This window comes from Astatotilapia calliptera, chromosome 5 (genome assembly GCF_900246225.1).
Source record: "Astatotilapia calliptera chromosome 5, fAstCal1.2, whole genome shotgun sequence".
Classification (NCBI taxonomy): domain Eukaryota; kingdom Metazoa; phylum Chordata; class Actinopteri; order Cichliformes; family Cichlidae; genus Astatotilapia; species Astatotilapia calliptera.
The window spans coordinates 7,679,427-7,707,166 of NC_039306.1; the positions used below are offsets into that span (position 1 = coordinate 7,679,427).

At 36.3% G+C, this 27,740-nt stretch overlaps 4 protein-coding genes and 1 long non-coding RNA gene across 13 annotated transcripts; 2 read left to right on the forward strand and 3 right to left on the reverse strand.

Annotated features, from left to right (window-relative positions):
- The first annotated feature begins 393 nt into the window (after positions 1-393).
- LOC113022012 (monocarboxylate transporter 1-like) lies at positions 394-9,363 on the forward strand. 2 transcript variants are annotated; one of them, XM_026166969.1, is made up of 5 exons: positions 394-680; positions 3,985-4,253; positions 6,660-6,803; positions 6,924-7,697; positions 8,380-9,363. In XM_026166969.1, the coding sequence occupies exons 2-5, from the start codon at positions 4,037-4,039 to the stop codon at positions 8,613-8,615; spliced, it is 1,371 nt and encodes a 456-aa protein (XP_026022754.1). In that variant the 5' UTR covers positions 394-680; positions 3,985-4,036; the 3' UTR covers positions 8,616-9,363. The 2 variants fall into 2 exon arrangements, with proteins under 2 accessions (XP_026022754.1, XP_026022755.1); XM_026166970.1 differs by lacking the exon at positions 394-680 and having other exon boundaries at positions 3,443-4,253.
- On the reverse strand, positions 4,192-9,999 carry LOC113022015 (uncharacterized). 6 transcript variants are annotated; one of them, XR_003272393.1, is made up of 5 exons: positions 9,950-9,999; positions 8,421-8,489; positions 8,169-8,235; positions 4,551-4,688; positions 4,192-4,258 (listed from the first exon to the last, which is right to left on the reverse strand). It is a non-coding gene; the product is annotated as an uncharacterized LOC113022015 (long non-coding RNA). The 6 variants fall into 6 exon arrangements; XR_003272392.1 differs by having other exon boundaries at positions 8,421-8,492; positions 9,950-9,996; XR_003272388.1 differs by having other exon boundaries at positions 8,421-8,492; positions 9,924-9,981.
- sycp1 (synaptonemal complex protein 1) lies at positions 9,959-18,412 on the forward strand. Of its 3 annotated transcripts, none has more exons than XM_026166966.1 (35): positions 9,959-10,024; positions 10,407-10,536; positions 10,739-10,823; positions 10,925-10,968; positions 11,054-11,218; positions 11,340-11,407; positions 11,515-11,588; positions 11,683-11,741; positions 11,855-11,921; positions 12,075-12,148; positions 12,264-12,372; positions 12,659-12,753; positions 12,847-13,031; positions 13,121-13,188; positions 13,267-13,328; positions 13,434-13,550; positions 13,658-13,762; positions 13,901-14,004; positions 14,104-14,221; positions 14,323-14,393; positions 14,484-14,565; positions 14,664-14,726; positions 14,807-14,869; positions 14,945-15,007; positions 15,120-15,236; positions 15,332-15,442; positions 15,530-15,622; positions 15,714-15,788; positions 15,896-15,982; positions 16,073-16,219; positions 17,129-17,179; positions 17,324-17,395; positions 17,474-17,578; positions 17,749-17,814; positions 17,912-18,410. In XM_026166966.1, exons 2-35 carry the CDS (start codon positions 10,408-10,410, stop codon positions 18,050-18,052), a joined length of 3,135 nt encoding a protein of 1,044 aa, XP_026022751.1. In that variant the 5' UTR covers positions 9,959-10,024; position 10,407; the 3' UTR covers positions 18,053-18,410. The 3 variants fall into 3 exon arrangements, with proteins under 3 accessions (XP_026022751.1, XP_026022753.1, XP_026022752.1); XM_026166967.1 differs by lacking the exon at positions 9,959-10,024 and adding an exon at positions 10,035-10,176; XM_026166968.1 differs by lacking the exon at positions 17,749-17,814 and having other exon boundaries at positions 17,912-18,412.
- A 145-nt stretch (positions 18,413-18,557) lies between these two features.
- On the reverse strand, positions 18,558-19,922 carry LOC113022013 (cell wall integrity and stress response component 2). The gene is made up of 4 exons (XM_026166972.1): positions 19,824-19,922; positions 19,183-19,656; positions 18,919-19,071; positions 18,558-18,832 (listed from the first exon to the last, which is right to left on the reverse strand). Exons 2-4 carry the CDS (start codon positions 19,637-19,639, stop codon positions 18,705-18,707), a joined length of 738 nt encoding a protein of 245 aa, XP_026022757.1. The 5' UTR covers positions 19,640-19,656; positions 19,824-19,922; the 3' UTR covers positions 18,558-18,704.
- A 400-nt stretch (positions 19,923-20,322) lies between these two features.
- On the reverse strand, positions 20,323-27,283 carry slc5a8l (solute carrier family 5 member 8, like). Its single transcript, XM_026166973.1, has 15 exons — positions 26,574-27,283; positions 26,205-26,270; positions 25,891-25,942; positions 25,568-25,635; positions 24,942-25,096; positions 24,538-24,678; positions 24,320-24,449; positions 24,129-24,217; positions 23,729-23,841; positions 22,743-22,810; positions 22,518-22,604; positions 22,186-22,379; positions 21,278-21,387; positions 21,064-21,149; positions 20,323-20,955 (listed from the first exon to the last, which is right to left on the reverse strand). Exons 1-15 carry the CDS (start codon positions 26,925-26,927, stop codon positions 20,842-20,844), a joined length of 1,827 nt encoding a protein of 608 aa, XP_026022758.1. The 5' UTR covers positions 26,928-27,283; the 3' UTR covers positions 20,323-20,841.
- Between the last annotated feature and the right edge of the window lie 457 nt (positions 27,284-27,740).

Sequence of the window (27,740 nt, forward strand, 5' to 3'; positions counted from 1 at the left end):
TCAGTAACCCAGTGTACTCAGGCCTTTCCTGTCCCAAGCCCTGATACAGACTTATAAATAGTTCCTCAGGGAATCTGGGAGAAAGGCTCAACAAGGAATGACACAAAAGTCTTTCTTTCAGGTGGCTGAATAAACAATGTCCTTCATATTTGTAAAATTGATTTCCTATAAAATTCAAGTGAATGGCACTGATAACAGCATCTAATCTTCTGGAGCGCAGGCATTATTATATCCTCTTGGAGCACATACAGTCATGGATACTATAGAGTGCAGTATGCAGGGCCTTAGTCTGACCTTGTGTGTCAGCTCAGCACATGACAGAGGGGTGGAGAAAGCACCGTAGGGGCATGGCTCTACGTGTTGCATAGCCAATAAGATCTTGACTGGCCTCACCATTTAGCACCATTGTGTCCAGATTGTCCAGCTGTTTGATCTGGGCACTGAATGAACTCTACTTTATTCAGATGAAACAGTGACAGTGTTGAAACTTGTAGCCTGGCACCGACTCACTGATTTTTTGTGGACAGTCTGTGAAACAAATGTAGTGTTTCTTTTTTGTATTTTTTTAATATATATCCAAAGCCACTCAGTCCGATTCTGTGATGTCTGCACTGTGTTAACGTCCCTCAGAGACTTTATCTGCAGAGCTCATCTGTCCCTGTTCAAGAGTTCCTGCTAAGGTAAGATCCTTGATATACATATAATATTTGCCAGACATCATTTTTAAAATAATTACTTCAAGAACTAGTCTGTTTCCAGTTGGATATTCATAAAAAATGGATTGCTTTGTTAGTGTTATAACAATACTTATTATGTGAGAATGCAATATCCCTGAGCAAATATTTAACACATTATTCTCATCTATAATTAAACAGACAAATTCATTTCTGTCTAAAATTGGTACTAGAAAGCTGGGGTCAGAAAAGGCCTGAAGCGGGCAGAATGAATGAAAAGTCTTCCGCAAAAGAGCCCAATTTGGCACAAATTTAAAATTGCGTGGTTTCTCAACCATATTAAAGGTAATTTCTTTTTTATTTTCATTATTCTTAGTTTGACAATTTAATTCAGGCAACATATGGGTACATAGAGTTGAGACTAAAATTAATTACTAAGAAAAGGAGATACATTTACCAAACTTAATCTTATGAATTCAAATTAAATCAGTTGAGCCTCACATCTTTAAGCACAGGCACCAAATCCTTTTGTATATCTGCTGATGTCCTCTGCTGAGCCCACCCTGCTTTGTGCTGGTATGTGTGTTGTCAAGTGGCACTTTCAGGCCGCCCACTTTGGCTACTTTATTTAGACCTTTACAGCGTGAGGGGAGTTTGTTTTTATACCTCTGCATGTTTGTCTACTCCTTCCTGGCTTGAATGAATTGACTCTCGGCAGTTTTTACTGAATTATTTGATATTTTGCTCTTTATTTTAGAGACAGGCAGTCAATCCTTAGTGAGAACTTATCTGTTTTATTCATTATTTCTGCAGATTTGCTATTCTATCCTGGGGTCCTGTCTGTCTTAACTTGTTCCTCCATTTATCATTTAATGTCAACTGCTGAATTTTTATTCTTTAAAAGTACAGATAGTCCTGTTTCTGTTGTAACAACATTTCCTGGCATATTATCCTGTTTAAGAGTCTAGACTTTATTCAATCTTTTCATTCCCTTTTCTCGTAATTTCATAGTTTCCAAAAGGAGAAGGCTCCTTGATCGATTAAAGGTTAAAACCTTTTTTAAAAAACTTTTACACTTAACCTAAACTAACTCAAATGTTATTGTTACCTACAGTGTGTTGAACAACATTGATTTTTAAAGTAGCATTTATTAAGAAAGGCCAATAAAAAACGTGGTGCAAACTTAGACATTTAGGCTTTGTAAAATAATATTGCTGTATTGTGGTCACTTCATGGAAAAATCTTTGGGCTGTCACAATGTTATTGGTAAAACATGATTAACTTTGATATGAAGCTAACCAATGGACAGGTAACATCAAACAACACTGAACTTTCTATGGATATGAAAACACAAGATTAAACTGGAAGCAACACATTAAAAAAGAAAAGAAACTATGACAAAATATATATCTATTTTGAGTAGAAAACTAATACAGTTACGTTTTCTAATGCTGGTTGCAGAGAACATCATCAGAGTACAGAGCTGCAGTTAGGACACCTTTTTGTTTCCATGTTTGTGTCAGTTTGTGTATGTATTTGTCAGTGCAGAGTCTATGGATAAGCTTTTCAGCACAAAAGTTTTTCCATGCAGCCCTCCCAAAATCCCAATTGCATGTTTCTAAACATAAATGAATGCTCACTGGTTGACAAGTCGGCCAGAACATTGAAGTATGAAAAGTACAGACACAGTGCAGTTGGTTGATGGACCAATTTAATGTTCCTCAAAAACAACAGTCATTTAGCATTTTTACTTGCATAAAAAAACAAATACTCCTTGTTAGTGATAACCAATAATGTCACACACACAACTTATTTCTTTGATATGCAAAACTGATTTGATTTAGTGGCAGTGTAAGTTCTTATTTCTCTCAGTGTATTGCTGCTGCAAGATAAAGAAGGAGGCACATTTACAGCTGCACAGCAGATGCTAAAATCCCAGCTCAATAACAAAAGTTCTTTAAAACATTAAATATTCACTACGTGCTGCACACAACTGGTTTATCCAATAAGTTTTCAGAGTCCTAACCCAATTCATCAACCAAATCAAGTCCTCCTTGGCTGAAAAACGCTACATCATCAGCCATTCCACAGCGTAGCCCTGAGCTATTGAGCAGTGTGAATTCAACCTGTGTTCGTGGTCTGATCGATGTTCTCTCTGGATAGTCTCCCCTGTGTAAACAATACAGTAAGTTGTTTGACTCTGCAGATGGACTCGTATTCATCATTTCTAAAGTGAAACTGTGTGAGATCAGCGGGTGGGAGTTTAGTAAATGCATGCAGAGATCAATTCAAAGCAAAGCAAGGCCAGAAATGCCATGTTTAATCTTGAACATAGTTATTAAAGTTGGGGAAATGCTTTTGCAACATAATGAATCTTTTCATATACACATGTGGTATCGTCAAAGCAGGGTTACTCAGAAGTTATAGGTCGGTATAGAAGGTTCGTACTGTATAATGCATGACAAAGCTATATGGTGAAGTGGCCAAAAGGGCTGAAATGGCCAAAAGGGCTTCCAAAGAATAGAAAAGCCTAGTTAGCGCTGAGACCAAGGAGCATGAAATGCATGAAAACATTTTGGAAAAAGGAAAATTAAAATCAAGACTGTGAGACAGTACCTGATGTGTATTTTTTCTAGTTTTCTAAAAACTAAAAAAAAAAAGTAACATCAACTTACTGAAGGTTAAAAAAAATAAAAGCAAATGTTTATTTGATAAACACAGTGTGAAAATGTGAAAATTACGCCTCTGGTAGAAAATTTGTTAGTTTGATTTTCCTTCTTCAGAAGCTGCCATGATAGGCAATGCCAAAGTAAAATGTACTAACAATATTACTAAACAAGAGAGGTGAGCCAGAAACAAAACCACTGCTGGTGTTTGGAAATACTGAAAACATTAAATCTGAGTTCTGTTTGCAAGGTCATACTGGTTAAGATCAACTTGAATATAAAGTTGATCTATTGCTGACGCTTTCTAGTCACAAAACTGATATAAGAATGTTTTATTGATGTCAAATGTTTCAAAGCTGAGGACAAAATATCAAGTTCAAGTAAAAGAGGACAGTAAATTGAACAATGTATCACAAATGACTGTGCAGCTGTATGAAACGGAAAAATGTTTTGTAATTTTCTATGTTTATTGATGGGTTGAATATTTATTAAGCACTTAACGAAATAAAGTTTTTTCAGCTTGTTTGCCAAAGGTCTTCTGTATTCTAATTCATAAACACAAATATCATTTTGTTAAACTGTTTTAAGAATTACAAGCAACTAATCAAAGGACTTTCTCTGTCACTTTGTTCTCTCCTAAACAGTCATTGTATCTGTAAAACTTCTTGAGTTTTAAGAGGAGATTTGCGAAGAACAATGCCACCAGCCGTCGGTGGTCCTCAAGGCTACACACCACCTGAGGGTGGCTGGGGATGGATGGTGGTGATTGGAGCCTTCATCTCTATTGGCTTCTCCTATGCATTTCCCAAGTCCATCACTGTCTTCTTCAAAGAGATTGAGGTGATCTTCAATGTGACAAGTAGCCAGGTGTCCTGGATCTCCTCCATCATGTTAGCCGTCACGTACGGCGGAGGTGAGCTACAGTACCATCCAAGACAAGCAGCTGAAATCAATACCCAGCTCTTAGCATGACCATACTACATTTATTCCTTTAGTGTTCTGTTACAAATAAGAAAAAAAATCATTTATTTTTGATGAAATACAGGCTTACTGTGTAGCTTTTCAGTCACAGAGAGATCACACATAATCATAATTACTGTGCTGAAAAAATTAAACTGGCAAAACAAAAGTTCAAGTGTTCCATTGAAATGCTGTTGCAACATTATCTTTCTCTGGAGCATATGAATGAGTTTAAGCCTTGCACACCTACCCATTCTTTTCTCTTGTGCTTTGAGACTGGAAGACCACCAGGGGTTTTGTTTGTGTTCTTGCACTGATGAGATGAATGAGACACTTCATGATGTCACTCTGGGCTGGTCAATCAGATGACGATAAAGCCCTTTTCAAGCTCACGATAAATAAACAGAGAGAGATCAGAGTTCAAAGAAGTCCTTCTTGTCCCAAAAGGCCATCTCCTCTGAAATCAAAACACTGCTGTTCTCTTTGCTCTAGTGTGTGATGAACTGGAAAAATGATGACTTAGGCATCTAGTCTCAAGGAAGCTTCGGGAAAGCTTCCAAACTAATGTGTGAAGTGGGAAGTGTAGCTCCATATAAAATACACTGTCAGTCAAATTTTATACATGGGGCTATGTGTAAAATTGTTTGTAAGATTTGCTAGCAGTAAAATAAAATAGGAAATATGGCCTCACTCAGCTAGCATTACACTGTGTGCATAATGGTGAACATATTGCATCAAAACATCCCAGGTGAAAACATCCCAAGAAACCAAGGTGCCACATGTCTGTTATTTACTCTGAGTATTAAGTTCCTAAGGCGAACAAAAACTTCACATTCAAGTTAAGTCCTCATTACTGTACAACAGAAGTATCGTGTTCCCCGTGGAAGAAATCAATGCTGCTTATTGTTCAGCAACACTTAACAAGCAGCTGCTTCTGGAGAGTGACATTCAGGCATGCAGGAACAATGGTTTAAGGTTATTGAGTTACACTGTAACAGTAACTGATTGTTCTCAACTTGCCTATCTTTACCATGGTGTTGCTTTTTATTTGTAACACATAATGGACCAAAGTGGATGTTTGTTAATCACTTCTTTTTGTTTCACTTGGCTCTTAGAGCCTCACATGCCCTAACAAGTTATGAGCTGCAGTGTCTTAGTATACGTGGATAAGTGTAACTCCCTCAATTAATGCAAATGTTTGATGTAAATATACACAGATGAAGGCAAGCTACGCATAGTAATTGAGAACAGAGAATAAGCAAGGCAATGTTTGTCAGCGCCGTGAGCAGATGACAGCTGAGCCTCTTGCCATCTCTATGTTAAACATTCAGAACACATCAGCAGGAGAAGTTCATTAACAGCCCACTGTTGCGTACCTCTGTACTCCTTCAATTTTTGATTCATTATATTCATAATATTCTACATTGGTTTGTCTCCAACCTTTTTATCATAAGCAACCCACCCTGCAACGCAGAAGGAAAGAACTCATTGTTTGTGAGGAGACTGCCTGCATTACAATTTAAAAACCCTTTGTCTTGCACCGTGCTGGCAAATGAGTCTGGACAACCTCTAAACAAAAACTGTCAGTTTCCATTTGGGTTCATTGGCTAGTGCAGAGATTTGGCAGGAAGGCAGAAGTGTCTTCCATGTGGATCCTCATACTCATTTAGGCTGGTTGTTACATGTCTTAGATGGAGATGGTGTTTTGCGACCCGAGCCCTCAGTGCATTTTAGTCATTTGTCTACTAGTCATAGCAATTTTCCTGAGCTGATTTTGAATCCAGTATGCATGAATCTTAATAAGCTGGTTACTGTTTGCACAGTCAGTCTTTCTTTCTCTATAGCCAGTATCAAAATCTAATATTTATATATGTTATATATATATTTATATATATAACAGAAGATTCAGTGTTATTTTAACCCCAATGTACACACCAGTGAGAAAATCACCCCAGTACACTCACACAAATACCCCCACCCGCTTGTCTGAGCTGAGATATTTCTAATGATCATTTCAATTGTGTTTGGAGTACATTAAAAAGAGCTCCAAAACAAATTATTCTTCTGTCAATTTTTATGAATATCTGGATCAAATAAATGATTATTTCATTGCAGCTTTTGTGGTTTTTCTGACAGATCGCATTATTAATGGCTTGGGAGCACATCTACTGCAGTGCAGCACTGACAAAACTGATTGCTGAAGTTGTTTGAATTTGCTGAGACACAGCTGTGGCACTAGAGCCCTCTGGTGGTTAAAATTAGAATTGTGCCTTTGAATAGATGAAAAACATGTAGCGACATGATATATATGCTATATTTATATATTTACTATATTTGTTCTTTGTTTCTTTTGATTCAGGTCCAATCAGCAGCATCCTGGTTAACAAATATGGGAGTCGTCCCGTTATGATGGCTGGAGGATGCCTGTCAGGATTGGGCCTCATTGCTGCTTCTTTCTGTGAATCTGTTCAAGCACTGTACTTTTGCATAGGTGTTCTTGGAGGTACCTAGTTTTTAATATTTTCAAGTTTGTTTGTTACTAACTTGTTTTTTTTGTACACTGTTGTTTTTTCAAACACTGTTTCATGCTCATTTTTATACATATTTTTACTGAATCTTTCAGGTCTGGGATTGTCCTTCAACCTTAACCCTGCTCTCACAATGATTGGAAAGTACTTCTACAACAAGCGACCTATTGCTAATGGGCTTGCCATGGCTGGAAGTCCTGTCTTTCTTTCTACCCTAGCTCCTATTAATACTTGGCTCTTTGATCAGTTTGGCTGGAGAGGAAGTTTTCTGATCCTGGGTGGCCTGCTTTTCAACTGCTGTGTTGCAGGTTCCCTCATGCGACCTATAGGACCAAAACCCAAGCCTGCAGAGAAGACCACAGAGAGGAAGACTGTGTTGCAGACCATTAACAGCTTTATCGACCTCACTTTGTTCAAGCACCGTGGCTTTTTGCTCTACATAGTGGGAAATATTGTCATGTTTTTTGGCCTCTTTGCACCGCTGGTGTTCCTCTCTAATTATGCCAAGAGTAAACACATTGCCAAAGAGAAGGCAGCTTTTTTACTGTCTATCCTCGCTTTTGTTGACATGTTTGCCCGACCCTCAATGGGCATGGTGGCCAATACCAAGTGGGTCCGTTCCAGGATACAGTACTTCTTTGCTGCTTCAGTACTGTACAACGGCGTGTGTCATGTCCTAGCTCCAATATCAGAAGATTATACAGGCTTTACCATTTATGCCATCTTCTTTGGGTTTGCTTTTGGCTGGCTGAGTGCAGTGCTGTTCGAGACGTTAATGGACCTAGTCGGAACGCAGCGTTTCTCCAGTGCTGTTGGGCTTGTCACTATTGTTGAGTGCGGTCCTGTATTATTAGGTCCGCCGTTACTTGGTGAGTACCCCACTAATGATAATAACTACTTACTATATACTTACTATAACTACTTACTATACTAATACACTTGTATATATAAGTTATACAGTGGATTGTTAAGCCACTACATAAGTGCTTAATTTTATTTTTTAACTGGCTAGCAGAGGGCACTCCTTGAGTCTCAATAAGAAGTGCAACTGTATAAAAAAATGGCCTTGTTGGTCACTCAATCTTTTACTTCAGTAAAGACTTCGCTTATAGGTTTATGGTCTCAATCTCTAGTTTCAGCTGTTACACAACACAATATTGTCTTCATTTTGTAATTTTGATTTAGACTGCTAGATTATCCATCCATCCATTCCAGCTGTCACTGGGCGTGAGGTGTGGTCTCCCCAGACAGGTTACAAGCCCATCACAGGGGCAACACATAGACCCTTACACTGTTCCACTAGAATAGACTATCGCACATTATGTCATTGAGTGTAGTACCTTGTAAGTGAAAAGCCATGAGCATGTAGGGTCTGTAGTTTTTCAGTCAGTACCAGCCCTTGCACCACTATCAAAACACACAAAGGGTAACAGCTAAAATATCCATCTGAACAATTCTGAATGTGAGTGCACAAACCAAGACTTACATTTTTTATATACAGTTTATGCACAGAAACAAATGATCCTGTATGATGTCGTTTTGTCTTCACAGGGAAGTTCAAAGATGTCTACCATGATTACAAGTACACCTACCAGGGCTGTGGGATCATCCTCATAGTTGCTAGTGTCTTCCTGTTTGCAGGAATGGGGCTGAACTATCGGCTGCTGGACAAAGAGAAAAAAAAGGAGGAGAGGAGAGGAGTGGTGGGAGTTGGAGAACAAAAGTCCAACAGGGACAATGCTGCCAAAGAGGTGGCAGAAGCTAGGAATACAGAGGACACTGTATAAAGTCCTGCATCAAGTCAATTTACAACATGGGTCAATTTATTGTCCTTAGTGAGGTAATTTTTCATCAAAAGAAACATGCTTTTTCAACAGGCAACAATAGCATTAATTCCTCATCAGTTTGATTATGCATTGTTTTTGAAGCCCACCATAGAACTCATAGCCACAATTATAAAAGTCCTTTAAACACAAATACACAATCCTCATTAAATATATACCTCTTATATTTATACTTAAACCTCATAAATATAGTAAATAAGCAATTTAAATTACGTCTGTCTTATTGGTAATAATCATTATAACATTCTTTATAACTTTATTTCCTTTAGCATGTTAACCTTCTGAAATGTACAATCACATAATGAAAGTGTTTTGCTCTCGTTTGTTTGCTGTTACCAGTAGAAAGCTTTATTTTTAAGAGACACTTTCTCTTTTCTCACTTCTCTCTCACGACATTTATAAGACAGCATGAGCTTTCCAAGCACATCACAGCAAAGTGCAATTTTTTTTTAACTTTCAGAAGTATCACCCATGCCACTTTGTTTATTCCATAAGCACATTCATTCTCATTCTAAATTCTTTTAAATGTTATTTTTTTCTGGTTCATTGTTGATAATGCATTATGCCAATTATAAAATAATTCTGATGTTTAGCGGTTTGCCTTATGATGGAAAACATGCCACTGACTGCAAAAAAAGGAATTTTGTGGAAAAAGTCAAATAAAAGGCTGTTTAACAAGGATGTAATACTCCACTGTGTCTTGTGTCTTGTTTTTTCTTGAATCTAAGATAGAAATATGGTATGATATTTTTGTTATGTGCTAACATAATTTATTTAAAAATTAAATCTTAACGTCAGGAAAAAAAGAATAATTCTACATTATTATTTTGTTTGTAATATTTTTTACATATCAGTTTTGATACAAGAGTTCAGAGAATAATTAATATTCTCCACTATGTACCAAACTGATTGATGGTTTCAAAGATACAAAGTGCTGTTCTTATATGACATATATCACCTCCAACTGCATATCTGTGCTAAATTAGACCCTTGACTATAACGTATTACCTTCATTTTTCATTTTATAATATAAAATTTTGCTTTATTTTGCCAATTTTACACATTAAATATTAATTAAAGGGACACAGCATCCGCCCACCAAAAAAACAACTTAATTTTGTGTATATACCACTGCTACCACAAACATTATTCTTATATTATTATTATTATTATTATTATTATTATTATTATCATCAAGAAGAAGAAGAAAAATAAGATAATAAAAAAATAAAGTATGATATTTAAATAAACCTGAACGACACAAGAATAGTCTTCACTTAAACAGTTGGGCAAGAGTCCTTCCTCGCCTCGTGCAGGGTGGTCGCGTTATAACCGTTAACCAAGTTTAACAGGTAACGTTTAAAAAAAATGTCATAGTTTACACGTAGTACCTAGTAAATTACCACATTGATGTTTATTAAGTAACATTCTAAACTACTGACTATTATTATTGGTTTTTTATCTTGTATTTTGTGGGAATTAACGCTGCTCTAATATACCGGAGGTAACTGTTAGCTGTTGTCTGCGAGCCTAGTTGACTCACAAATAAAAAAGCTAATTACTGTTAGCTAACCAGCTAATGTTTAGGGTTATTTGACTTGTGAATATTAGGTAAAAAGGGAAGATAATAGTTATTTGTAGTCTTCTGGCATTTCTGTGGTGTTTATTAACGATGTCTTGGTTTAAAACACCGCATTATTAAATAACTAGGTTATTGCTGTATGGCTATTCCAGAATGGAGAGAGATCAGCGTTTTAGCTTCAAGCTGTTGGTGCCTCCCAGGGTGAATAACGGACCAATATCTGCGGTTCAACCTCAAGAAATAGTTGAAGACAGAGGCAATTTCATGAAAGCATTGCAACCTGTAAGTCAATAAATAGTTCGTTATAATTAGTTAATAATTAGAAGCTAAACAATGATGAAAAAACTCAAAGCACCGCTATGCTAGCTCAGCAGTAACTATTTAACCTTAGCAATGACCATTGTATGTGTGTTGTCAGCAGCATTCTATGAGGCAGTAATTATTAACACACATGACATTAAATATTACTGCTCTTTTCCACCAGAGTTACAGTGAATGCTTTGACAAAGAGAAAAACATCCTGTTCCCCAATACAAACATGGTTGCACCAACTAAACCGCCCAAACAAGGTATTTGTGTGTCTTTGTGTTATTTAACAACACCAGTTCTATCACTTCCAACAGAAGAACTGCACTATAAATATTAAACTAATTATTGTTTCCCACTAAAGACTTTCTGAAGATGAAACTCATGCAACCAATGGAGAAAGACGGGGTAAATATTTCTATTGCACAGAAATGTGCAGCATGAATATGTCTGTGTGTGTCATTTTACTTCCTAAACTGTGGATGTTTTCCAGAATAATTGCAATCCTGGTCAGCTTTATTCAAAGCTGTTTGATGAAGTTGAGAAAATTAAGTGTTGGAAGGTTAAAGTTTATTCTGACACTGTGGAAAAGGAAAGAAGGCTCCAAGATAACAAAAGAACAATTGAAACACAGCGCAAGGCAATTCAGGAGTTGCAGGTGTGTACCCCACAGACTGATCTTATTTGATCTTATGCTTATCTCTGTCTATCTACTTATGTACAACATTTACAACAGGAAGAGATAACTTTGAATTCTTTAATGTATTTTCTGTCTGCAGTTTGGAAATGAAAGTCTCAGCATAAAGCTGGAGGAGCAGATTAGTGAAAATGAAGAACTGAGAAACAAGTATGTGTGATTTGTGAAACTAAGATAAATATGATGATCTGATTACATTTAGCTTTGTTTTGTTCCTTTAATTGTGAAATGCTAAAAACTCAATTTTTAAAATGCAGAAACAATTCAACATGGAACTTGTGCAATATACTCAAGGAAACCTTTGACTCGTCAGTTGAGAAAATACATTTATGTAAGTAAAAATTCTGGTGATCTGGAGAATACTTTTCTTTATCAGCTTTAGTAAGTGCAGAAATAAACGGTACATTGCTGTGAATGTTTTGCAGTTGAAGCTGAAAGAGAGGAAACCCACCACCTCCTTACTGAAAACAACGAAAGCGTTAAGGTAAAACACCACAAAATATTTGCCAGTAGTAGCTTTTAATTTATTATATTTTGTTGACCAAAACATTGTAAAATGATGAGGTTTGATTGCCAGTTTATTACTTTTTCATTTAGAAAATGATTGCCGCATTTGAAATCCTACGTGTCCGAGTAGAAACTGATCAGCAAGAGATGCAGAAAGGTATATATATATACATTTCTTCTTGCCGCTATTACGCCAAAATGTTATGTCTTTTACTCAATAAAATGCCTTAAATGTATTTAGGCTTTAAGTGGAACTAGATGAATTAGTGACACTTTGACCATCAACACAGCATGTTTTATTGTTTTTCAGTCAAAGAAGACTTACTGCAATTTGACCATCTACAAAAGAAATATCAGCAGGAATTTAAGATAAAACAGGAAGAGGTTGGTGGGGGCAAAAAGCCCTTCCATCAGTTTATTTGAGGAACTTTTGGCATGAAATATATTTCCACAAATTTTACAAATTTTGACACGTTAATGACTGACATGTTCTTTACAGATAACCATGCTTCAATTAAAACTTAAGGATAAGGAAACCCAACTACAGAAACTCCTGCTGGACCTCGATGAAACTCAGAAGCACTGCAATGAACTTCAACAGTCAACAAGTAACATCATAATTAGATCTGAAGATAAGCTGTGAATGTTGATTTTATAAACTTTGCTACACTGGTAATAAAAACAGTGTGTTCATAACAAGACATTTTTTAAATATTACTCAGTATTAAATATGCAGAAGTATTAGAGTCATGACAGTATATTTGGATAGATGCTCATTAACATGAGAAAAGGTGCTTAGTATAAGGTGAAAATGTTTTATTTCTTTTCCAGACTTCAGGTCAGGTTAGTACACTTTGTTTTGGGGATATTAATATTATATATGTGCTTTTATAGATCATCAATTTGAAGTTCTCAAAAGTGCAAAAGCTGAACAGGAATCTCTTCTTCAACAACTGAATATTGCTGAGCAGCGCTGCAGAGAGACTGAGGTGAGTATCTTGAGATTCTTTTCTTTGTACTGAAATTGGGCTCTTGTGTTGCATGCAATATGCTTTAACTGAAATATTAATAACCCAACAAAGAAAAATCAGGAAACTACTGCTGCAGCCTTGGAACAAAGTAAAAAAGAGTATGCTGAGGTCATCCAAAGCAAAGATCTCAGTTTACAGGAGCTCAACAGAGTCAAAAACCAGCAAGCAGAGGAGCTAGAGTGCATTCAATCAACCATTCAAGAGCTAAAGACTTCACTAGCACTAGAGAAAGAGAGGTATATTAAACTCCTTCATTCACAGTGTTTTCTAGATAAAGTACAGTGTTTCCTCATGTCATTATATTCTTGTTTTTACTTTTCTGAAGGGCCAAAGAGCTTGAGGATAAACTTATAGAAAACAACACTGAACTTGAAAGGAGAAACACAGTTTTAGGTAAGTCCCACCGGATAACATGTGTTGATATTTTTAGGTGATGTGGTTTCAAGTCGAAAGAAATATTTTACTCAACAGGGGAAACCTTTGACCAAGCTACAAAGAAAGATGGCCTAATCCAAATTCTCAAAGATGAACTGGTACGGTTTATTTGAAGGGAAAGTGTACGATTTCTCTCTAAAACCAGTCCTTGCATGCCCAAGTCTGTTACATACCTTCAAAACAATATGTGTTCTTGTTATTAGGACACAAAATCTAAATCCATTGAGTCAGTGAAGGCTAAAATTCAGTTCACTCAAGCTAAAATGGAGGAACTCATGGCTGAGCTTTCAAAGAAAACTGAAGAAATCCACTTGGTTAAGGTGATATAAGTAGAAAAATAGATACCTAATGCAAAAAGAAAAGACGATCTGTATCAGATAGCCTAATAAAGATACTTAAAATTGTTTGTCCTTTTTCCCTGATACAGAAAGAAGCAGAGAATGCTTTTGCTGAAAATGATTCACTGAAAAAGGCTTGTGAAGCTGCTGAAAAGGAAAAAGAACATTTACAGGAGAAGTCCACTTTGACTCAGGTATTTACATGTTTTTAATTTTGTTTCTCATCCCCTCACCTCTTATCCACTAGAGAAAGCTGTTTATGTGTTTGGTAGTAAAATATATTCATTGGGTTGAAATATACAATGCATTGCTTCTCTGCAATATACCTGCAGATCAAAGTGCAGGTGCTGGAGGAACAGCTGTGTACTGAAATGAAGAAAAATAAGGAATGCAACGTTCAGATGGAGCAGCTGAGGAAAGACATTTTGCAAAATGAGTGAGTTATTAATAGACAGCCATTTTATCATATTAGCATATATAATATTTTATTACGCTGTTGTAATATGTTTCATTTTTTATTTATGTCATTTTTAAGAGTAAAGTATGAAGAGTTATTATCAAACTTTAATGAGCTGCAGTCTGAGAAGACAGCCATTCAAGAGCAGTTTGAAAATGGATTATCTAACGTGCAAACTATTGAGGCAAACATGAAGGTTTGAATTTTATTATATTATTGTCATTTTTATTATTATTTGTATTATTATTAATTCATTTATTATATGAATCACAAATTCTGAAAACTGTTTTGACTCAGGTGAGTGAGGAGAAGGCATTAAAACTCGATGGAGAAATTCAAACGCTGGTGGAAGAAAACAAGACTTTACGGTGAATATGCACTTCAGAGGCTTAAAGATACTTTTTCCTGATTGGAATGCACAGTTTTTGAGATTTAAATATTAATTTTCCATGCAATAGAGATGAGTTAACTGCAGTCAAAACCAAAATCCTGGGGAAATGTGTACAAACAGAAACTCTGCAGAAGCAAATTGAAGAAAAGGTAAGCATCTTAACTAAATTATTAGTAGAAACAGGGATTTATAAAGATGCTTATTCTAAACATGTTCATTATGACTTCTTTATGCTCTGTGTGAACAGTATGAGCAACTTCAGGTGAAAATCACAGAAAAAGAAAAACAGATCAAAGCTGTGGAAACAAAGGTGAGTGAAAAATGTGAAATTGCAAATACTGTTGTTATTGATCATTTTCTGGAACTAAACAAAAAATCTTTGCTTTTTAGCTGTGCAAACTCAGAAAACAATATGAAATTAAATTTAAAGCCCAGGAGGAATACAAGAAAGAGGTTTGTAATGACCATGAAACTCTAGCTATAAAAGGAGTGGAATGGTATTTATTGTCCTCACTTGTATATTTTCAGAATAAAATGCTTAAGAAACAAATGGCACAGGAGATTGCAAAATCCAGTGACCTTGAAACAACGGTATGGGGATGGTTTGCTTTGTGTTTTTATTTTCCAGTTGTTAATACGTATGTGAACTATTTAAGCTAATCAGTATTAGACTGGAAAATTAAGATGCTGCTTTAATCTTTAGATCAACAGCCTTCAAAATGAGTCCCAGAACCTTAAACAACTCAAAGGAGAAGAACATGAGAAACTGCTCAAGGCTCTTGAGTCAAAATCGACTTTTGCAGCAGAACTTGAGAAAGAGGTTACTTTTTTATTTTTCAATTTGTAATTTCAATTTAATTAACATTTACCTCCTTCAAATTGAATTTACAATAATAGAACCAATTTGTGTTGTAGGTCCAGAAACTTAGAATAACAGCAGCAGAAGCCATTAAGAACAAGGAGGCCACAGAACTTAAATGCCAGCATAAGATTGGAGATATGGTCACTCTGATGGAAAAACATAAGGTAAAGTTATTATAATGGCCTTTTTGCTGTCTGATAAATATGTCTCATGTATATTGTGTTGGAATGAACCCAACTTGTCACTACCAGAGCCAGTATGACCGGATGGTCCAAGAAAAGGACGCAGAACTTGAAGAGAAGAAGAAGAATGAGATGGAGGCGACTGCTCGTGAAAAATCACTGGTACCAAGAAACATGCTAAGTAGCACTAATAATGATTGACCAGAAAATATGTCATATCCTAACATTTGCATCACAAATTTCTCTAAATCAGGAATTGGACCTCTCAAAGCATAAGTCTGAAAATGAGAGGCTGAAGAAAGAGCTGAAGGCAGAAACAAGAGAGAAGGTATATCCTACTTTAAATCAGTTTATGTTGGATTTATGAATACAGCTGTTTGTTTGTCATACTTCTGAGAGAGACAGCTCACAATGTAACAAACACTTTGAATTTAGAAAAACCTCAGAAACAAAACAAGTGATCTGAAGCAGGAAATGTCTGTTGTGAAAAGGACTCTGCTGTCACAAGGGAGCGACAAACAGGTACAGTGCATGCAGCTCATAGGCTGCCACTAGATGGCATTCTTTGTCATTACTTTTAGTTGACCCAAAATTGTATGTGTACTACTACAGGTAGCTGCCTCAAACTATAAACAAGGGAAAAGTTCAGAGGTTCCAAAAGAGAACTCTTCAAAGAGTCACACATTTGACTTCTTCAAGGCCAAGAAAACTTCCTCCTACAGCAAAGATGGTCAGAGTTTGGCCACTCGTACAACATATGTGAGTTTTATCGACCAAAATGTTTTCAACAGATTAAGCACGTTTTGTTTCAGACATTTTTGTTTAAGGTAAGCTTAGAAAATCAGATGATTAAGGTTTTTATAACTACAGATTTCTCAAAATAGCCTTTTCTACTTCAGATATAGTACATCCTTGGTTTTGGGTATTATGAAAAATAAATACAACCCCAATTGAATTTGCTGAACTGGTATTTATTAGAAAAATAATCCATGGTACCAGGTTATAGGTAAAGACAAAAACAGAACAACATTCAGCTGAGTCAGGATCAGCCGATATTTGGTCTAAGTGATTGGTGGATCAAAACGGACAAATAGATTCATTTATTATTTTTCCATAATATTTGCGAAGATTTTAATTGCCATTTTTTGGTTTGTTTTTTTTGGTGGACATGGTGTTTTAGCCTTTCAATTTGTAGCCCTATAGCTATTCATAATGTTTATTATTCACCTGGATTTTATTTAGAGAAAGAAAAGAGATTTTAAATGTATTTATTGTGTATGAGTAAAAAAAGGTATATATTCATATGTTTGAATGAGAGTCTCAAATGTGCCATGGGAACTAAAAATGCACCAGAGTTGACAGATTTATTTAGAAACCATCAATTAACAAGAATAGCAGTGTGAATATGAGCATGGGTGTTACGCATTGGAGAAAACATTTAAATTCATGAAGAACATCTCTCAGAGATTAGTAAGCTAGCAGCTTTTATAGGGCCTGAGAATACTGGCGCCAGATACTCTTAGTCAGTTCACATGGAAGACTCTGCTAATAATTGCCTATAGCTGTAGGGAACGACTGCAAAACTTTGTGTGTGAGTGCAAAGCAGTACAATGTAACCTTATTACCACAGCCTTTTTCTGAAACAACTTTGTTTGAATTGTTGTTAAGGAATCTGCTACTGAATTTATCAGAGCATCATGTGGAACACCAAAATCCAAGGTAGACTGCAATTTAACCTATTCATAAAGTAGATATATAAAATGGCTATAGTGACAGAATAAATTATAACATAATTCATGTATCGATATGCTTTTATTTACTTTAAGTTTTATGATAAATGATTGCACTGACTTTGAATTGTAGTGCATCAGCAGTGAAGACATGAAAACCCCAAGAAGTCTTACAAACCATATTGCTGGAACAACAAAGATCAAAGTAATATAGTATACCATTCTGACATTTTCCAAAATTGAAAAAATATGAATATATTCACTGACATTTACTCCCCTATAGTCCTACAGAATAAGGACTCCCCCTTCTGAACAGTCAGCACAGTGGGGAAAGAGCGCCATTGAACTTGACCCCAAGTCTGACAGCTCAGATCAAAATGATCTCTTGGTAAGCAATGTTTTTTTGTTTTTGTTTTTTCGGGTTGGGGGGTGGGGGCTTGTTAATATTTAAAAAAAATAATGGCATAAACCTTGCAGGTTATGTGAATGTGATTTTACCATTTCTGCAAGTTCGCTAGGACAGATTAATGTGTATTCCTCTGTTTCTTGTCTTGATAGACCTTTACAAATACACCTGCACATAAAAGTTCAGATTCACAATGTAAACTCCACATTCTCAAAAAGGTAATGTGCCTTTATGATCCAACAAAGTGGCATATAATATACTTACTTTGATTTTTAAAAATCCCTATATGTGTGTATGTGTGTGTTATTTTTACAGAATCAGAGCCCACTCATTCATAAATCACCAGGAAACTCCTTAAAGCTGGCTGCAATGAAAAGAATGAGAGATGCTGGTTGGACAGCTGTTACTGGCTGTGACAAAAAAAAGAAGAAGACCAATGAGAAGATTTTTGCCTAAGTATGGCTGTTAGGTCAGATTAGCAGTAATAACAATATTGGTAGAGGTGGGTGACTTGAAATACAGTTCTATTGAGAATGAATAAATAATACACGATTGACTGAATAACAAATAGACTAAAAATAACACAAAAACATGAATGGAATATGTTTCTATGGTTCAACTAAAACATAGTGTCAATGAGAAGAAGGTTTTAGTGTTAAGATGCCAGCTTTTAGTAAGTTTATTTATGGGTGTTTAGGATTAAATTTCTACCTACTACAGAGTCAATGTCTTTACTTATGTATTACTTTGCTGTTGTGCTAATGTTTGGAATAACTCATCTTTAATGTTAACGTGAAATCTAATATGTTCTATCACAAGGTTATGTTGCTGATCTTTGACAATTTCTAGTTGTTACAAGTTACTCTGTTAATATATTTATGTATTCTGGTGTTGTAAAAATAAAAGCAATGTTCTCAAAAATCAGTTTTGTACTTGTTTGCATGTCCTACCTATTCTCATTTTCCTTTTCTAAGGACCACTTTTCTCTTATAAAGACCATCATAGGAGTTGTATTTCAGTCTTGAAAGTATATTGGTTACATTAGTTCAGTACATTGGTTTTACCCACTCCTAAACTGTAGATTTCAGACTATAGAAACTCTGTGTCTTTAATGGAGAAACTCAAGGTGGAATTGAGACTGGTCTGCAGGAGCTGTTGGTACATTGTCGTAGATTGGATGGCCATCATAAAGTCCTCCAGAAATAACGAGTGTGTCATCATCTGCCACAAATGTATCTGTTTAAAATTAGATTAGTATTTTTAATTGCCAATAGTAAATAAAAGGGTTTGAACTAATTGTTTGATGAAGGAGAGTCCCTTACCTGTGTATTGAGCATTATTGAGAGGTTGGTGCAAGTACTGTATTTTCTGTTTGCATTTGTGAAACATAAGAAAAACCAACAACACAGCAAATGCTCCAAGTACAGTGCTGAAGACAATAGTCATATTCCTTTCAGAGACATTGAGGCCCACATCTAGCAACAAAGTAAAACAGCAAGAATTACCATAATCAGCAAATTATATAAAAAAAAAAAAATGAATAGTTGTTGATAAAACTGCAGATAAGAATGGAGCCTTATGCTTACCTTGTCTGGTTCTGTTCATGGTAGTATGAGTTGCATTTTCAGTTGTAATTACTGGAGTACTTGGTGTACTTGAGTTACCTACTGTGGTCTGGATTGCTGCCGTTGTTTGTGCAGTAAATGTTGACATTTGAGTGCTAGAGCTTGTAGTCCTCAGAGTTGTACTGTTTGTTAGAGGAGTCAAGGTGGTTGCTGACTGAGAAGTCTGGTAGTGACTTGTCCTCTCGGTTGTTGCCGCAGTGGTGCTAACGACAGTTTTGTTATCCAACTGTGTGCTGGTATATAGTGTTGTCTCCTCAGTCAAATTTGAGATTGGTGAAGTAGAGTCAGACTGAGTTAGTGTCGTAAGGGTCGTTAAGCTAAAGGTTGGTTGAGGAGTGCTAGTCCCATTTTCTGTTTGGGCCACACTGAACAAAAGGGCCAGATGGCAGTAAGCCAGGGCAGTAAACTTTACATCCATGGCCTTTTAATCTGGAACTAGAAAGAAAAACATTAGCTGAAATCAAGACTGAACAAGACTAGATGTGATCTTTTTAGTTAAATTACACAAACATGTAAATCCCTCTTGTGAAATTTTAAGTAAATTCAAACCGTTTAAAAAACTAATTCTAAAAAAAAGAAAAAAGAAAGAAAAACCAGCTCACCTTGTTTAGTTAATAAGAGTGAAAACAGCAGCCTAGTTTAGTTTAATTCTCTGGTTGAAAGTGTGCCTCCATGTCTCAACTGACTGTTCACTTCCTGGATTGAAAGTGGCTGATACAGGTGGCAGGTGAATGTGGGCAGGGCAGTTTTACCCTTAAACTTCCTCTACTGTTTGTTACTAAGGAGACAAAGGCATTGTTGTAAGTCGGTCCAGAGATCAGCGTCTGTTTCTTTATGGCAAACATATTTTACAAGCCTTAAAGAGACAGTTACCAAAAAGACAATACAAAAGACAATACATGTATATATATAGAGAGAGAAAAAGGGGTGTGTGTACAGTTCATGCACTAAAGTTTTTAGAGTTTTTTGTGTATGTGTGATTTAAGGTTTTTTTTTTTTACTGAGTACACTTTTTTTACAAAATATTTTATTGACAAATTTGTTACCAGCTTGTACAGGCAGCTCATAAAGAGTGCAATAGTTTCCGTATAAAAGCAACTCTGTAATAAACAAACAGCCATTGTTCATGTTTCAAAACACTTCCTTCAAAACAGTAATCACACTGTACAGTAAAAGTGAACAATACTCCAATATGTATCTCTGTGTCGGCATAAAATTAAGTGCAATGTTCAGATATATTATGAAACTGTAATCTGGTATCAGCAATTATAAAGGGCGATAAATGGAATAACAAGGTTGTCTAAGTGAACATGAAACGGGAACATCTCAGCCCATGGGGAGCAGAAGTTGTGGGCATCTGACTTGAATAAACAATGATTTCTTTTTCCATCATTGTATTAAATACACTGTTTCTGTCTTGTTGAAATATGTCAGTAACATAAATACGATTTCTTGAGTGATTCAATTTTAGATTTTCGACACATGATTAGTATCAATATAAATACCATTATCATCAGATGCTAATAAAGGGGTTATGCTTGTGCTTTATGTGTGTGAGTATATTTTCTTAAATTTAATTAAAATGACCCCAAGACAGAATATGTCATTGATAGACTAATATTATAGTCTTGTGTTTTTTTCAACATCTTTGCTCATCACGTCATCTTCTTTGAATCCTGGGTTGTCAGCTCCCATGCAAATGTTTGCTGAAGGCTTCTCTGTGATGTCTGATTCCTGTATTGGGTTAAAAACATATTATATTTATAACACCAAATTTTTGTTTATTTTGGAGAGGGTTGCTGATATGTTCTTCCTTTGTTTGTTAGGGGGTAAGCATCATACCTTTGACTTATTGCACCAGCTGAAGCAGGTTAAGTCATTCTTCCTCACAAACAGCTCTGAGTTCATCTTGTCTTGCTTACATCCACCTGTATATGTATAAAAAAAATACATACTCCCTCGATTTTATCCTTGTTTTGATATAATTGAAATACCATAATATTATGGACTAGATTTCTGCAGTGCTTAAAGTAAAGACTAAAAAGTAATATCTCACCTGTGATCACGCTCACAAGCAGGCCAGACACAATTGTGGTCAGAACGCCCAACAGAGAAAAGTAGACGTAAGACAGAGAGTACCAGGTGTCTGCTAAAGGAGGCCTATAACTGAAATGAACAAAAATCACTCATTTTAATATACTTAGACTATATATAAAAATTTATGTTTAAAGCAGACAACTGTTTTCAACTGTTGACAACTGTGTTATGATGATCTAATGTTGGCAGTGTTTGTTTTATGTGTGACTCCTCCCACCAGAGGATGGCGGTGGGTTTTTTCCCCTCTCTCTTAGGAGGTGGACACCTGGGCGTGCCTGGTAGTTGGGTGGAGTCTCTTCCTGTCCTTGGATTAGATAATTGGCTAATCACCTCCCGTACTTAACTACCAGATGACAGCCACCTGGCTCCCTCCTCTCTCTCCTAACCTCCACCATCCAACAAAGAACCTTTGTTTTGATTCGTTGCTGTGTAGAGTTTCTTTGACAAAGTGATTTGCAAGCATAACCTCGTGTGTGTGTCTGGCGTTAGTACTTCAATTTTGTAAATAGCTGTAGATAGATTTGTCAAGTAGCAATCGTGTATTTTGTTCACCTTGTATATATCCTTCACTGCAGCAGCCTAGTAGGCGTGAGAAGCCATTTTTGTTGATTACGTTTTCTCCTGTTTTTCATTTACTTTTTCATTTTTCATTTACTTCACTTTTTTGTACAAAAAGTACAAACTTCCAGAGAAGTTTGTACTTTTTGTAGTTGATTCGTGAGGTTTAATTATGCCTTTTTAGACAGCTATTAAACAGCTGTTGTTGTTGTTGTTTTTTTTGTTAAATAAAAGTTTACTGTGATTTTTACTGTGTTGCTGAGTAGCAAAAGAAGGTTTTGCATCAGTCTTTTATGTAAAATGACTCACTCAGGCTCTGGGGTCAGAGTCACTGGACTGGTCCAGGGAGTTATTGTTGTATAGTTTTGGCCTATTGTGTTGTTGCAGCCTGCAGTGGTGAGTGGAAGAGGATTTGTCTTTTCAGCTGTTGGTGGGTAAATCTGGCCTCCGATCCCCACCCACAGAGTCAACACTAGACCAATGATCATTCCCACAAGTCCTCCCTGAAAAGTAAATATGAACACAGTGAACTACTTTCTCTAGGACGTCACATTTTTATTACTTTGGCAATATTTTTTTTTTATGTGTTATCAGGTTGTGCAGTTGTGCTAGTAGAAGTCTGAGGGCAAGGAAATACTCACTATTGAGTTTGATGTGCGAAAAAACATGCCTAATAGATAGAGACCAAGGAGCGGTCCGCTTATCATGCCAAATATAGAAAGAGCAGCCTGAAAAGAAAAGGGGGGGGAAAAAAGACAAGAAAAGAAAAAAGTAGTTTACCCTGTAGTTTGCAACTTTCACCTCATGGTGAAGCTGAAGAGCAATAAATGACTGCAGTAGTTTGTGTTCATGGTGATTCAGATTACCTGCAGGACGCTTCCCATCAGGGAAGCTACTCCAGCCATTCCAATACACACTCCTCCAAAGAAAACACCTGCGAGTAGAAAAATATAAAAGATCCAGCTTACAACGTTCGCAGTGCAAATTCAGTTGTTCAGATAGGCAACATGTTTTACAGTTTTCTAGAACAAATGTTATGGTTATGCACACTTAACTCTGTTTAAAAGCAAATGTTTATTTGGGTTTTTTTTCTTCATATAATTCAATTTATCATCATAACTTATGGAAAAATAAGTCCACAAAGGTGATGTGAGGCCAGTAGAAATCATGTTTTTTTCCTACCATAAATGATTTAGCACTTTAAAATGGACTGCAAGGAACAAGATCATTGTGACCTTGTGCAAAAACAGCATATTGATCCATACTAAAAACTGTCTGTATGACATAAAGAAGAAAAAGATAAGCTATGTGCTGCAAAAATATTTTCATAAATGAACGACCTACACCATAATTACACCTTCTGAAAACAGTAACAGTACCGACTGTTCTGTTAGGTCTGTTAATATAAATTATTAACAATTGTTTTTTACGACTTCATGACTTGTCTGTTTGCTGAATTGACAAGACTTCCTTTGTTCAGAGGTATTACGCAGGCTCAAATGATTATCTATGATATATTTCTAATCATTTCATAAGTTATATGGAGGAAATGCTTTGAATCCTTTGCTTAAAATAGCAAGATAAGATTGTAATCTCGATGTCACTTGCTCTCTTGCAATCTCAAAGGGTCTGGGATAATAGGAGTCTGAACAGTTGTTGGTGACTACTTATAAACAAAGAGCTGTAAAGTCTTATTATTAAGCTGCGTTATTACAGACACGATGAAGCTTTTATTCGGGGTTTTCAATTCAATTCACTTTAATTAATATATATATATAGCGCCAAATTGCAGCAACAGTTGCTTCAAGGCTTTTTTGGACTATTTTGGAAGTTTTTTGTTTCTGCAACTTACTCAGGCCCATGTTCATCCAGCTCACTTGCTTCTGTGTGAGGTCTTTGTACACTGGTAGAATAAAGTCTTCTACCGTGACAGCAACTAGGGCATTAATGCTGGAAGACACTGTGCTGAAAAATATACAAAGGTAAGCTTTTAGACTTGGAACACAACAGTCAGGCTGATGCATTTAAAATGATAATTACACACAGAGAAGCTAGTTTCAGGAAACAGATGGTACTTTATGGCATTATCTATGTCTAGTAATGCAAATGCAAAAATATTATCCTGTTCACTACTTAGTGACTTTTTCTCAGGCAGCAACAAAGGCAGTTCTTTTCTAAGAATGTTAATTTATCAGGTCTTGATCCCTGCACAGCTCTAAAATAACATGTTTTTGCATGTCTAAGGCTCTCACCTCAGGGTACCACTATATGCTGCAGCCACAAACAGGCCTGGAATTCCAGGGAAGTCTGCCAGAATATCCATCACAAGGTATGGGAACAGCTGGTTGATAAATATAACCCATGTTTTGTTACACATAATGCTTTGTTGCACAATAAAAGGAAAGGTGGTGAGGACTAAAGAGAAAACTGCAGGTTTACTTACTTGGTCAGGGGTGGCAACATCACCGTTTGATAGTGGATCACAATTCTTGTAAATGGAGTACATGGTGAGACCAGAAAACACAGCCAGAGTTACAGTTATCCACAAGCCAACCATATTCACATACAGAGACCTGAAAGATGAAAAAAGACATGTCAGCACATAAAATTTTGCTCAGACTCAGCAATGTACTGTTTGTATTGAATTACAGGAATGCTCACATTTTGGCATGTCCCAGGGTTTTGCAGGAGATATAACGCTGCACCTGGGACTGGTTGATTGCGTAGATTGCCGCCCACATTATGCTACCGCCAACTACTATGCTCCAGAAAGTATGTCGTTTCAGGGGATCTGGATCAAAACTGTGATAGAAATGTCAATAATATGAAAATATATTGAAGGTTAACTTTGAGGACTTCAGCAACACAAACCTCTAACGTGGAATGGCATATAGAAGCCAATTAGCAGGCTTCCCATCCATGATATTTATTTTTGGATGCAAAATATTTTTAGTAAATTTCCTTGGAATTAGTAATCACAGTTTATGTGATTCAAAAACCCTGCCCGTTTTTTATTGTAAAATAAACTCACTCACTATTGGACATAAGTCTGCTTGTGTACTTACTCAAAAGCTTGTAGTCGGCCTCCTTCACCAGCATCTTCCCAAATCTTTGTCAGGCCTCCCTGCAGTACAGCTCCTCTAGCTATAACAGCCACAAAACCTGCCAGCATGACCACCATCTGAAGCACATCTGTCCAGATTACTGCTTTCAGACCACCCTGAAGTAAACATTGATGTTAGAGTAAGCGTCACATTGTAAAGGTTTTTTGCAGAATCTGTCGAGCTGATTCCTTAGTAAGAGTCACAATAATGTTTGGATGTGTACAATTATTAATAATCAAGGAGCCAATAACTTTATTTTCAGTCATATGTAAGTGAAAAACTGCTTATTAAAACCTCAATGAACCAAAACGTTTATCATTAGAAATACGATACCATACCACCTTTATTTATAAAGCACTTTAACATAAAACCAGAGTTCACAAAGTGCTGTACATGCTAATAGCATAAGTAAAGAAAATTAAACACAACAGAGGAAGAGCCAGACGGCGAGCCACACACACTGGCGCCATCTTGAAACTTAAAACCAGCTGAAAGCATCCTCTGGCGTAACAACGTTTTCAGTTCATGCTTCTCTAAAACAACTAGTTAAATAAATATAATACTTTTTTACATTAGATGGTACCAACCAAAGTGCAGTAGATGATGCACACCACTCCCGTAGCCACCAACACTCCCCACAGATCCAGTCCAGTGACTGAGTAATAAGAAATAAGCTTCATTATGGTTCTGTCTGCATCTTTTTTTTTTTTTTTCAGTTTTTGGGTTTTGGTTGTTTTTCTAAATAAACCTTTATATAGGATAAACATGAAAGAATCATTAGTATATTAACTCATGACTAATATTCCACTAAGAAGAAGTAGAAGTTTTATGAGCAGGTGACAGTTTAGTGAGGCTTAAAGCTAAAAGTCCTTCAATTATCAAGATGTGTTTTATGAGGTTTTTGGCTTACTTTGATTTAGAGCAAGAGCTGGAGCATAGATAACCAAACCGGTATACAGTGCCTGAGGAAAAATGTCACCATTAGCTGATTACATGGAAAAACAACAAGCATATATTTTATATTAATGCTTTCTTGGAAGTGGAAGAAACAGGTTTACATAAAGTCAAACAGAAAAAAACAGCAGGTGCTGTTTTCATTTTACCTTTAACATTTTAATCATTGGTGTTTCCTCAACTTTTCATTCCTAAATAATTTCAGTTTTAATAGTCAAAATTCATAAAGTAATTGATCATATATTTAATCATTTTAAACTCTTTGCTTACCGTCTGGACGATGTACATTGATGTCCCAATTATCCGAATGGGGCGGCTGAATCGCAACTCCAGGTACTAGAAATGAAAACGAACCCTGGATATCAATAGAAGGATCTTTTGGTCCACAAATTTGCTAGATTGCTGTACTGTGTACTGTATTTTTTTTAAAAATAAAACTTCCAAAAAAATCCTTTAGATATTTCTTTGCATACTATGTTGGAATCACTTTTAACAAGTAATGAGTAACCTGTAATGAGTAACCTTCATTAACCAGCACCAAGCTGTGTACATTATTTTTGTTGTTTGCTTTATTGATCTTTGGCATTTTAAGTTATTTCCTGATTCATATGTTCACCAGTGTTTCTACCATCTCCCTACCTCATAGGCACTGGTGACCCCCAGTCGGTAGAAAAGAGGAACAAAGAGCTCAGCACTGATTGCAGACATGATAGCATAGGCGAAGCCAAAAATCCAGAAAGCAGATCCAAACCGGTAGGACTCAGCAGGTGTACCAATGACTGTGATGCCAGACATAAAGCTGGCAGTGAGCGACATGGCAACTGGCACAGCTGTCATTTGCCGTCCACCCAGTAAGAACTCCTCGCTGCTAGCCTCCTTGCGACCTCGGAAAGCCTGGAATAGGCCAACGCCAGCTGCCAGCAGAATTATTCCAGCAAACACCACATAATCCCACACAGAGAAAGTTGCCACTGGACCTCCTGTACCCACCATGGTTGATTCAGTAGGAGAAGCAAAGGGTCTTCCTTTGACACACAATATTGAACTTCTGTCAGAATTCAATAACTTTCAATCTTGCAAATATAGTCCTTCCCCTTTAAATTATCCTGAAATTGCCCTTAAATCCAGTTGACATGCAGTGCATTTCAGAATCAATTGTCAGAAATTTAAATCCGCTGCGTAGTGGAAAAGTTATAGCTTGACCTCCTCAGATTTTACAAGAGTTTTCTTGGTTTTAGTCTTCAATTATTTGCAGCTTAGCCACTTTAACTATAAGAAAACTTTCTTCGATGGATGAGAACATTGAGGTAGTTCAACTGTCTCCCTTGTTGTTGACAGAAATCTGGTCCACTCTGGTGGTTCCTAGTGACTATAAAGATTAGTTCACTTTAGTTAATAATCTATCAAGGCCACTACACTAAGTAGTAAAGCCTTCTGTATTTTTCCTAATTGTAAAAACTGATGAGCCTCTAGTGTGTCTTCTTTTATGACACATTATCACGTGGTGTATTCTTTTCGGACAGAAAATAATGTTATTATGGTGTCACTTCTTATTAAAAAGAAATGACATGTTGACACACCTATGAGGAGTCTGTGTGCAACTCATGGTTATTCAGTATTTATTGGTCATGTTAAGAATTTCAAGAGGAGGAATGTGGGTTAAATATTTTGGGTTTTCTGACATTGTGTTTTATTTTCCATACATGTCATATGTGATTGCTAATCCCTTACTTAGCATTTCAGTATTTGATTATCTCTCCAGTAATGCATAGAAAGGCACAAAAGTCACACATCTAGTGTCAGTGA

Excerpts from the sequence above, each read along its gene's own strand:
- LOC113022012 (XM_026166969.1), top strand. The coding sequence starts at position 4,037 with ATGCCACCAGCCGTCGGTGGTCCTCAAGGCTACACACCACCTGAGGGT. Across the intron at positions 6,804-6,923 it reads TTGCATAGGTGTTCTTGGAG|GTCTGGGATTGTCCTTCAAC; the intron begins GTACCTAGTTTT and ends TGAATCTTTCAG. Across the intron at positions 7,698-8,379 it reads ATTAGGTCCGCCGTTACTTG|GGAAGTTCAAAGATGTCTAC; the intron begins GTGAGTACCCCA and ends TTGTCTTCACAG.
- sycp1 (XM_026166966.1), top strand. The coding sequence starts at position 10,408 with ATGGAGAGAGATCAGCGTTTTAGCTTCAAGCTGTTGGTGCCTCCCAGG. Across the intron at positions 10,537-10,738 it reads TCATGAAAGCATTGCAACCT|AGTTACAGTGAATGCTTTGA; the intron begins GTAAGTCAATAA and ends CTTTTCCACCAG. Across the intron at positions 15,623-15,713 it reads CTGCTCGTGAAAAATCACTG|GAATTGGACCTCTCAAAGCA; the intron begins GTACCAAGAAAC and ends TCTCTAAATCAG.
- LOC113022013 (XM_026166972.1), bottom strand. The coding sequence starts at position 19,639 with ATGGATGTAAAGTTTACTGCCCTGGCTTACTGCCATCTGGCCCTTTTG. Across the intron at positions 19,072-19,182 it reads CATGAACAGAACCAGACAAG|ATGTGGGCCTCAATGTCTCT; the intron begins GTAAGCATAAGG and ends CTTTGTTGCTAG. Across the intron at positions 18,833-18,918 it reads CAATAATGCTCAATACACAG|ATACATTTGTGGCAGATGAT; the intron begins GTAAGGGACTCT and ends AATTTTAAACAG.
- slc5a8l (XM_026166973.1), bottom strand. The coding sequence starts at position 26,927 with ATGGTGGGTACAGGAGGTCCAGTGGCAACTTTCTCTGTGTGGGATTAT. Across the intron at positions 25,097-25,567 it reads GCATCATCTACTGCACTTTG|GGTGGTCTGAAAGCAGTAAT; the intron begins GTTGGTACCATC and ends TGTTTACTTCAG. Across the intron at positions 21,150-21,277 it reads GCTTGTGAGCGTGATCACAG|GTGGATGTAAGCAAGACAAG; the intron begins GTGAGATATTAC and ends ATACATATACAG.